General features: G+C 35.8%; 1 protein-coding gene across 1 annotated transcript; it reads left to right on the plus strand.

Moving 5' to 3' along the window:
- Nucleotides 1–4,410: 4,410 nt before the first annotated feature.
- On the plus strand, nt 4,411–6,653 carry LOC109218799 (dynamin-related protein 4C). Its single transcript, XM_019383184.1, has one exon. The coding sequence runs from the start codon at nt 4,448–4,450 to the stop codon at nt 6,488–6,490; it is 2,043 nt and encodes a 680-aa protein (XP_019238729.1). The 5' UTR covers nt 4,411–4,447; the 3' UTR covers nt 6,491–6,653.
- The last annotated feature ends 5,011 nt before the right edge of the window (nt 6,654–11,664 follow it).

Below are 11,664 nucleotides of genomic sequence, written 5' to 3' on the forward strand. Positions count from 1 at the left end.
CCAGTAGCACCAAACTATCATGAATATTTATGTGTGTCAAATTCAATATTTTGATAATTTTGTGTGTGTTTGTTTTATAATTTAAATTCTTAATTTTTAATTATTTAAATTCTTAAATATATATACCTATTGGGTTCCAGGCTCGTTATTTGAGACCCAGTAGCACCAAAATATTATGAATATTTATTGTGTTAAATTCAATATTTTGATAATTTTGTGTGTGTTTGTTTTATAATTTAAATTCTTAATTTTTAATTATTTAAATTCTTAAATATATATATACCTATTGGGTTCCAGGCTCGTTATTTGAGGCCCAGTAGCACCAAACTATCCTGAATATTTATGTGGGTCAAATTCAATATTTTGATTATTGAATTGTACAAAGTATATATCTTCATCTACCAGTATAAGAAATACTTAAACTACAGGGATTCTACGCTAAAATACTATACAGTTTACTACGCTAAATGTTTCTATATTTTACTACGCTAATAAATAAACTAAATGTAAACAACAAATACATTTTAATCACATAACATTCACAAAAATACATATAACATACTAGTTTCGCAAATAATACACAAAACGACATGGAAACACTAATATCTAAATTCGGATATTAACATAAAAAATTAAATCTCAATTTTACATTTATTTTAGAACACATTAATCTAAGTCCGGATAAATATAACATACTAGTTTCGCAAACAAAATACAAAACGACATGGAAACACATTCAATCAACTAATGTACATTATTATACAAGTTTCGACATAAAATAAATCGAAATACCTCGATGTAGTGAGTGTTTTGTGTGAAAATTTGAAAACGATGGAGTTAAATCACAATAATACAATGCTCCAGTACGATGTGGGACCTACATTCTTCACCTTTTGTGTGACGGGAGGGGCCCACAATTTTTTTTTTAATAAAAAACACGAGCAGTGGGGAGGGGGGGGGGACCAGAAGCTGGGAGGTTTAAAAAAATGGAGGAAAGGGGTTTCTGGTCGGGGAAGAAGACGAAGGCCGTTATTTAATTAGGGGTATAGCGTCTTCATTTCATACGCTATATGTATAGCATATGAAATGAAGACGCTATATGTGGCAGTCAAATCGTCGGGCATATATCGTCTAAATTCAAGACGCTATACCTTAACGGCAAAAGTTACCGTTAAGGTATAGCGTCTTGAATTTAGACGCTACACATAGAAAGGTAACTTTTTTTTTACACTTATTAATGTATTTTAAGTCCAAAACACAATATTTAGGTTCCGGACTCAACTTTCAGGAGACCACTTTTGTTACAAATCCTTTTTTAAACCTTACAACTTAATCCCACTGCATTGGACAGATTGCTGAGTATATCCTCTTTCTACCAATTTTTTTCTTAATTACACAATTTATGACATGTAGCGACATGAACGTGAAGATTCATATAACGGATTAATTAGTTTGGGATTGAAACATATTAGTTGTTGTTTCACAACTTATGACATTCAACTTCGGAGAAAAAAATGTCATTTTGGCATACTAGTTCCTACAAGTTTGAAATTTTTTACATGCTTAGTGGGGAGAATATTGCCGTTATATCACCATAAACTACAAACAGATGGACTTATACATTGCTTCTTTACATAAAACTTCCAACTCAATATAAGTCCATTTCTTCTTTACAGAAAACTCCTAACTCAATGGGTGTGTTTAGTATTATTCCAATTTTTCTTATGTTTGGTTGCATCAAATATTTTGGAAAATAATTTTTCCATATGAACTCATCTTCCTCAATTTGGAGAAAATAACTTCCCTACCAAAAGAAACGAAAACGTTATCTAAATTATATATTTTTAAAAATAATTTTTTTACCTAACCAAACACCAAAAAATAAGTAAGAAAACCAATTACTCCGTATATTTTAAAAAAATATTTTTTAAGTAAAATATGGTACCAAACACACCCAATACCTGAGATTCTTTTTAAGGTATTAATTATCTACTAAAATTTACCGGGCGAACTTGTGTCTAGACTAAGGAGAGAAAATGTTTCTTATTAAAAAGTTCTCCGTCTGTAGCAATTTGTCGTTAGCAATGAAGAGAAACAAATCCAAGGAGGTTGCGTACAATGAGAAGAAAGGAGGTACAATATTGCAGTGGAATCATATATCACAGGAAGGCTATGGTCTGGTTATTCTTTTTCCTGAAACACCTACACCTACATATATATTCATTGGAAAAGAAAGCCTATGGAGCTCGTAGCTTTCATCTCAAAAGCTTCTTTAAGCAAAAGTAATATTCTCACAGCCACTCAAGTACGGATGGTTTTTTTTTATTGCACATTATATCCCGTACGGATAAAAGTCCATAGACCATAATTATGGTTTTTGGTATTAAACTATGCACAAGTACAAATGAATTTTATAAGAAAAATCAAATGCGTACTGTATAAGTAACACCGAGCCAAACTCATCCCAGAATTCATTTCGTGTTCTAGGAAAAGCAGAAAACCAAAGTACTTACGACAGTAATATATAGTGTCGGAAAAGGTCCAAATATGCCCCTGTAGTATACGAAATTGAGCATATTTATCCTTCGTTAATACTTCAGCATATATATGCCATTACCGTCACATAGTTGGTCCATATATGCCCTTGTACTATACGAAATTGAGCACATTTTTCTTTCGTTAATACTTTAGCCCATATATGCCCTTGATGTCAGATAGTTGGTCCATATATGCCCTTTTTCGAAACAGAATCCACCCAAACTAATTAGTTCTTTCGTTAATTGTACTAAAGTGCATTACAAACACTATTTCCTTTTTATTAGTACTTTTTTTCTTTACCTTTCTCTTTTCTCTTTTCTCTTTTCTTTCTTCTTTTTTATTTTTTTTATTTTTTTTTTTATTTTTTTTACTCTTTCTTTCTCCCATATCCGATTTCCTCCATTGCTGCTGCCTTCTCCATTTTCGTCACCAATTTCACTTGACAAAACTCATAAATTCCTGCTAATGTTACTATCAAAACCCCCATATGTTCTTCTGACCTGAATGAGATAAAAATTATCGGAGAAATTTTTTCGGTGGTATTAATTGGATGAAGGGAGTATGTCATTCAGATTTTGAAGGTCTTGCTTCCTTCGGATCTGAAGCTCCACAGTGAACAACACCTTCAAAAGTGAATAACCATATACTCCCTTCACCCAATTAACACCACCGGAAAAAAAATTCCAATAATTTTTATCTCATTCAGTTCAGAAGAACATGTGGGGTTTTTGATAGTAAAATTAATAGGAATTTGTGAGTTTTGTCAAGTTAAATTGGTGACGAAAATGGGGAAGACAATAATAATGGAAGAAATCAGATATGGGAGAAAGAAAAAGTAAAAATAAAAAAAGAAAGAAAAGAGAAAGGTAAAGAAAAAAAGTACTAATAAAAAGAAAATAGTGTTTGTAATCCAATTTAATACAATTAACGAAAGAACTAATTAGTTTGGGTGGATTCTGTTTCGAAAAAGGGCATATATGGACCAACTATCTGAGATCAAGGGCATATATGGGCTAAAGTCTTAACGAAGGACAAATATGCTCAATATCGTATAGTACATATTGTTTACCCTCGAATCCGGATAACAATTGAATTTATATGGGGTTTTAAGGATCCGTGAACTAAAAGATACAAAAGGCTTTTAGGTTGAGGAAAATAAAGATAAAGACTCAACAATTGCTGTTAAAGTAAATAATCGCAGAATATAATATTGCTTAGAACAATTGTGCTTGATGCCCCACAAGAATTTAGAGAGATACCCATTTATACATTCTGATTAAGGGTAAAAATAAGGTAGGTAAATTGATTACATCGTGGATCCCTGTAATTACGCCTTAATGGCCTGAAGTGGTTGAGAAAATCACGTTTGGGCGAGATATCCGGCGACGCTTGGTTATCCGTTACGAGCCCGGCTTCCGACCTTGTGTGTTTCTCCATCCGGTGGTGATTCCTTTCGAGCTCTGTAACGGTCTCGAAATGACTCGACCTCGGTTGTAGACGTGGCCGTCGTTCTACCTTGCATCCAGGTCGGGTTCGATGGCCCCGACTTGCTCCGGACCGGATCCAATCCGGTCGGGCTCAAGCAAAAAAGGGTATCACCGAATACACATATATGGACCAACTATATGATGGTAAAGGCATATATGTGCTAAAGTATAAACTAAGGAAAAATGTATTCAATTTCATATAGTACAAGGGCATATTTGGACATTTTCGGATATAGTATCTCTTTTGCCTGTCAAACCAAATACTTATACCAGAATTATACATGTTTTATCTTTCAAACCAAAAAAGTTCTTTATATACTTCACCACCACCACCACCACCACCACCACCACCACCACCACCACCACCACCACCACCTTTGAAAGAAACCTTCAAAAGCATTTCTATTTACTCTCAAGAAAGTATGGCTTACCAAAACACCAATCGCTGCTCTTCTGATGAACAATCTCCATCTGATTCAATTGCTGTTCTTGATCCTAAACCTCTTGCAGTAGTAGCACCACCAGCTCATCCTCCTATTGTTGCATCCTTCAATGATAGAATCCGGCCACTCCTCGACTGCGTAGACAAACTCCGCCACCTTAACATCATGCAAGAAGGCATCCAGCTTCCGACCATCGTAGTAGTCGGCGATCAATCTTCTGGAAAATCCAGTGTTCTTGAATCCCTTGCTGGAATCAGCCTTCCTAGAGGACAAGGCATTTGCACCAGAGTCCCGCTAATTATGAGGCTGCAAAATGACTCAAACATCACAACAACAAATCTTCGGTTGGAGTACAATGAGAAGTCGCTCCCTGTCGATGAAGCTGGCATTGCAGATGCTATCATTCTTGCAACTGATGAGATTGCTGGCCATGGTAAGGGCATATCTAACAACCCTTTAACACTTGTAGTGAAAAAGAATGGTGTACCTGACTTGACCATGGTAGATTTGCCTGGAATCACTAGAGTTCCTGTTCAGGGACAACCTGAAGACATTTATGAGCAAATATCTGATATTATTATGAAATATATAGCTCCTCAGGAAAGCATAATCTTGAATGTTTTGTCAGCTACTGTTGATTTTCCTACTTGTGAGTCTATTAGGATGTCTCAGAAGGTTGACAAAACAGGGGAAAGGACTCTAGCCGTTGTGACAAAGGCTGACAAAGCTCCTGAAGGTTTGCTTGAGAAAGTTACTGCAGATGAAGTGAATATAGGACTCGGATATGTTTGTGTGAGGAATAGAATTGGGAATGAGTCTTATGAAGAAGCCAGGAGTGATGAGGCAAGGCTTTTCTCAACTCATCCACTTTTATCAAAGATTGATAAATCCATGGTCGGCATTCCAGTTCTGGCACAAAAGCTGGTGCGTATTCAATCAAGTATCATTTCGAAATGCTTGCCTGAAATTGTGGGGAAAATCAATGACAAACTGACCGCCAATGTCGCCGAACTCAACAGCCTGCCTCAGCATTTAACTTCTGTGGCTGAAGCTTTGACGGCATTCATGCGTATTCTGAGTTCATCCAAGGAATCGTTAAAAAAAGTTCTTCTAAGAGGGGAGTTTGACGAGTATCCGGAAGAAAAAGAAATGCATTGCACAGCTAGACTGGTTGAAATGCTTGACCAATACTCTATTGAGCTACATTCAAAGAATTTTGAGAAAAAAGGAGACTTTTTGATGGAAGAGATCATGGCTTTAGAGGAAACAAAAGGGATTGGATTGCCAAACTTCCTCCCTCGGGCCGTTTTCCTCAATGTATTGCAGAAAAAAGTCAGTGAAATTGCTGGAATTCCAGAGGAATTCGTGGGAAGATTGTGGAATTACGTTGAGAGAATTGTTATCAAAGTGTTGATGTATCATTGTGATAACTACCCACAGCTTCAGTCTTCCACCAGAAGAGCTGCTCAAAACTTGATTTTCATCAAGAAGAATGAATCAGTTGATTGGGTAAGGGAAATAATTGGGATGGAAAAGCTGACTGATTACACTTGTAATCCCGACTATTTAGCAACTTATAGCAAGCTCATTGCGCAACAGCAGGCGTTTATGGAGATTATGAACGATCCCCATAAGCCCTCTGTAATAAACTTGGAGGGAGTTGGAGAAATTGATGTTGGTCATTTAAGGAAGCATCTATGTATGGTGCAGCAGGCATTTGATATGAAAATGAGGATCACTGCATATTGGAAACTTGTGTTGATGAGGATGGTTGATTTTATGGCTTTGCACATTATGTTCAGCATTCAAAAGATGGTTAACAAGGAGATGGAAGAGGCGATCGTTCAGGATCTGATGGCGCCTCACGGTGGTGGAATCGAGAGAATGCTGGATGAGTCGCCTTTGATTGCCGAGAAGCGCACTAGGCTCAACAAGAGTGTCAAGCTTCTCAAGGAGTCAAAAGATGTGGTGGCCAATATCATGGACAGGATTTCTCTTCATGGTGATCAAGAAAATGAGTAGATTAATAATTTGTACTCATGATCAGGGCACTGCATTCCACTTCAGTCAATGTTCCTCTTATGTTTATCTCCTTGTATTTTTACTATGTTTTTGGTTTTAAGAAATGCCTGTAGGCTCCTAGGGAATTATGTAACTACCTGGTGCTAAGTAAGTAGTTTTGTTGTGGAATGCATACAGTAGGAATTGAAGTGTCTGTGCCCCGTGCTTGTGTGTAGTTCTAGTCTTTTGTTCGTCTTATTGCCCTACGTGAATGAACTTAAATCCGTGCTGCTTTTCTTTTTCTGCAGAGTACTTTTTCTCTAAATTATTTTCTGAAAAGTACTTATTAATTCTGCTTTCATTTTCCTGCAAAATTTACAATTGTTGGCTATGTTGTGGATATGAAATTTAACATTTTGTGAAATAGAGGATCAAGGAGGGCCAATCTGTGGATTGTAGCTTCAAAAGATTTTAATGATGAAGGTAAATGATTCATGTTTTCGGGGACAGAACCACGTAATTCTACAAAATGATTACATATTGATCAGTGCAACAGGAGTTGGCCTTAGTTACATAATATGCATCATGAACTTTGGCATAATATGTTGCATCGTTGGTGCAGATACCAGTTAAGAGGCGGGGGTGGTACTGAGTTAAAGGGATATGTAGCCTGGTGAAAACTAAGATACAAAAAGTCTCTCCAAATGGGCTGCTTTTTTTTAACCCAGCTTTTCTCTTTAATGGTAAGCAAACTCTTCAATCAGAGGCGGATCCAGGATTTTAACGCGATGGGGCACCAATATTCTGTTTAACCAGTGCTCCCTACAAGTTTTTAGTGTTCAGAGTGCCACATGATTTAAATTAATCATTTTCAAGGTATATATATATATATATATATATATATAAAGCTGAATACATAAGTAGCCCCTTAAACTTGTCCTTTTTTTCCACTTAGACACCTAAACTAACACTTGTACGTATTAAACACTTAATCTCTACAAAGGGTATATCCATTAGACACTATCCGATGAGCTGGCATAGTGCGTGCACTACACAAATTCAGAGAGCGTGAGAATCTAGAATTTTTTATTTTTCAAAATTTTCTCCATCCATCTCTCTGGCAGGATCACCACAGAACCTTCCCCGGAGCATGGACGGAGAAATACCTCACGACCCTTTTCTATCATGCCAAACTTTCCCCTCCCTCATGTTTCCTCCATGGCTGATCATCAGTGACCGCCCTCTTTTTCCTCCATGATTTGAAAAGAAAAAGACATACCATATGAAAAACTCCATTAACAAATCAACGCAGTTCAACAAAATAGAAAAAGAGACTCCGTTTCCATTTTTTCACCGGAAGCCAGTCTATTCTTCATAAAAGAACTCAAAATAGAAAGAACCCCATTTTTTCTGAAACCTGCAGTTGCACAAAATTGAACTTGAAAGTTGAACAAAGAGTACACCAATCAACCACCAAAAAGTTGAGTTTTGGTAGCTACAGTTACAAACAGAAATGCAATTCCCTTTCCCTTTTACTTTATATTGGAATTTTGATCAGATTCTTTTTTTTTTTTTTTGTAGAATTAGTCACCTCATTTCTCTAGGGGTGTTCACGGTTCGGTTTGGGTCGGTTTTTCTCTAAAAAGAAACCAAACCAAGTAAGTCGATTTTTCAAATATTGGAACCAAACCAAACCAATTAAGTCGGATTTTTATCGATTCGGTTTTTATCGGTTTTTTGGTTTTTTCCGGTTATTTATCGGTTATTTTCTTAAATATGAGACATATATTACCAAATACATATTCCGGCGACTACATTTTCAACGTAACACTATCAAATCAATTGCTCTTTGAGAAATCTATCATTTACCAAAATATATTGATGATAATTGAATCAAATAGTGATGAATAATGTAAGTACTCAATTCAAAATCGATTATTTTTAACATGAAATAAGTTCTTGTATTTAGCAAAAAAAAAAACTACCAATCAAACTAGAATATAAAGGCAAAAAATTAGATTATTATAATAGCAATGAACTAGACCAAAAATACAAATGACTAATATGTACTATAAAATTTTAGAAACTTTATATAAAAATATACATATATGTAGGTGTAATAATAAATTTAAATAACTACTTTTATAGTCGGTTTGGTTCGGTTTTTTTCGGTTATTTTTTGATTAAAACCAAACCCAAACCAAATTTGATCGGTTTTTAAATTTCAAAACCAAAACCAAACCAAACCTAAAAAGTAACGATTTTTTTGGTCGGTTTGGTTCGGTTTTCGGTTTGGTTGGGTTTTTCGGGTTTTTATGAACACCCCTATCGCCGGCAATAAAATTTTGTCGTCAACCAGGGATTCTACAAGATTCATTTTCTCTCTTATTTTATAATGAGTATTGATGAGTGATAAATGTCTTTATGAGTTGTGGCTATTAGTTGTGAGATCACGAGGGTTTAATTTCTGCAAAATTGGTCTGAGCAGAAGCTCCGGGAAACTAATTACAGTAATTTTTTGTGATTCCAAAAAATGGTGGGTCAAAGTTAGCTTGCCACGTTGGGAGCATCGTGGAGCTAGAAGATTTGTCCCCAGATGGCGGAGCTTTCAGGACCTCCGGTCACCTTCTCACTGGAAAACTTGAATTGCATATTTGTGGAGCTGGGGTGGTTAATTTAACCTTCTCCAGTCTCCAGGTTTATCTTCTGGCTTTTTCTTCATTCTTTTTTTCCTTCTTCCCTCCTGAGGCGTCTTTTCTTTGTTGGTAGTTTTATCTACATCATCCGCGTGTAGCTCACTCCTTTTATATTTCTGGTTGAATGTGAGAGAAGTGTTTAATTGACAAAGTTTTTGGGAGATTAAGTGTTCAATAGGTACAAGTGTTAGTATAGGTGTCTAAGTGGAAAAAACGGACAAGTTTAAGGGGCTACGTATGTATTCAGCCTGTATACAAGATCAATGCTAAAGTTTACGGAGTTCCATGACCCCTCAAGTTTATACCTAGGTTCGCCTCTGTCTTCAACTGCAATACCGCTGATTTGCTGAACATGGTTTGCCATTTAGCATGTTCGGCAAAGGGTCTGATATGCCCCTCTACTATCATCAATAGTATAAATAAGTCTTTCGTTATACTATTAAACACAAATACCCTTATTTTAACAGATGGGCAACGTGGCAACACCAAAATCATCCGGTTAGATTTAGTATAGATCCGACCCAACCCATTACCCAACCCGATCCAATCCTTTTCAAAAATATGGACTGTCATAGACCATTTGGTCAATTTCCCCGTTTTCTTTTCACTCTCTCGAAGCTCTAAGAGACCGGCGGTAGTGGTGACTCCAAACTGCCGATTTCATATGATCTTGGTGTAAAGGTCAGTCTTTTCTTCATTAAATTGCTCGATTTTAGTATTTTTTTGATCGATTTTGCTGATTGCTTCTTATATTATTCTTATTTTTGTGGTCTAGGGTTTCGGTTTGGACAACATCTAAGCTTTATCCTTCATTTTTATGTATATACTTTATAGTTTGTCTTCTTGTAGTTGTTACATGTTTCATTTTTGAGGTGGTCCCGATTTGTAGTGGTTGCATGCTTCAGTTATACTAATAAATTCGTATGGGCATATATCAAGGTGGATTTATTGTCTTCTGGTTTAGGATTTTTTCTCAGAGGTGGTTTCTTAAGTGGATTATGATTTATTTTTTTTCTTACTGGGAAAAAAGCCTTAGTTTTCTGTGATGTTAACTGAGATTTAGTGCTTTTTCTTTGTTTATTAGCTAAGGTGGTCCTAAATGTAGGACCCTTGAATGCAACTGCTTCATTAAACTATTCCGGTGGTTGGATTTTAGTGCATCTTTGCTCTCTTTGTCAATTTTTATGAAGGGGTGACCCTTAAACTGGACTTTTTGTGGATTCTTTTGTACATGTTGTATTTCTTTATTCATGGGACCCTCTGTCTCACATGTCATTTTCTACCTATATTTATTCCTCTTTTTTTTTTTTTTACTTTCAGCTTCTATTGTTTCTTTTACTGTTTGCTAACCATTCTTACTTGCTATATTTACTAGATTATTGGAGATGATTTTAGTTGATTTAATATTCAATTATGAAGGTGAATGGGTTACACATCCTGAAGTTGTGTACACAAAGAATAAACTGCACACTTTGTCAAGTATGATTCAGACTTGCTTTCTTATATAGATATAGAATCTAAATTCATAGTTCAGCTAGGGTTTGTAGAGGTTCAACAACTTATAGTTGCTGGACCTTTTGGTAAATTGTATGAGGTTCAAGGGGATGTGGGGATTAGACAGTTGATATCCTTGCTTTCTAATGAATATAATATAGTGAACCTATATGTTGTGGATGAATGTGACCCCCCTATTGAGTGTATTCCCAGTATTGTTGATTATAGTGAATCATATCCTTGTTTAGATGAGGCTGGTATTGACTGTAGCTTAAGTGAATTAGGATTTGACTCTAGTTTTGATTCCGAGGGATGTGATTCTGAAGGATATGATTCTGAAGAATTACATTTACTCAAAACACAAAAAAAAAGACATAACTGAGAATCTGATTGATTGCAAGGAGATATATAAAGGCATGTCCTTAAGGACATACCAGAAGCTAGGAAGTTTATGAAGTTGTATGCTCCAGCCAACAAGAAAGTCTTAAAATTGAGGAAGAATGACCCAAGGAGGGTTAGGTATAGATGCATTGCGGGCTGTCCCTTTGTTTGTTTAATATCCAAAGATGGTAATGCAAGGGTTACTGTAAAGACATTAGAGTTAGAACATAATTGTGGCACCGCATATGATAATAATACTGTTGATTTCAATACCATTAAACATTACTTTAAAGGAAAGCTACATGATAATCCTAAGTATGAGGTAAGGGAGATGGTACTTGATTTGAAAATCATTTTTGAGTTAAATGTGATTCATGGAAAGTGGAAGAGGACAAAAGGAATGATTTGGAGACCTTAGATGGGAGTTTTGCAGATGAGTACAACAAACTTGAGGAGAGTAATCCAGGCAGTGATGTAGTGATTAACATTTCAAAAAATGCACTTGAAAATGGGAAAAGAAGATTCATGAGGATGTATGTTTGTTTCAAAGCTATGTAGATGGGTTTCAAGTTAGGGTTAAGACCATTTATTGGTGTAGATGACACATTTTTAAAAGGGAAAGTC

The sequence above is a fragment of the Nicotiana attenuata genome, unplaced genomic scaffold (genome assembly GCF_001879085.1).
Source record: "Nicotiana attenuata strain UT unplaced genomic scaffold, NIATTr2, whole genome shotgun sequence".
Taxonomy (NCBI): domain Eukaryota; kingdom Viridiplantae; phylum Streptophyta; class Magnoliopsida; order Solanales; family Solanaceae; genus Nicotiana; species Nicotiana attenuata.

What these genes read in the sequence shown, in the direction of transcription:
- LOC109218799 (XM_019383184.1), top strand. Translation starts at nt 4,448, where the DNA reads ATGGCTTACCAAAACACCAATCGCTGCTCTTCTGATGAACAATCTCCA.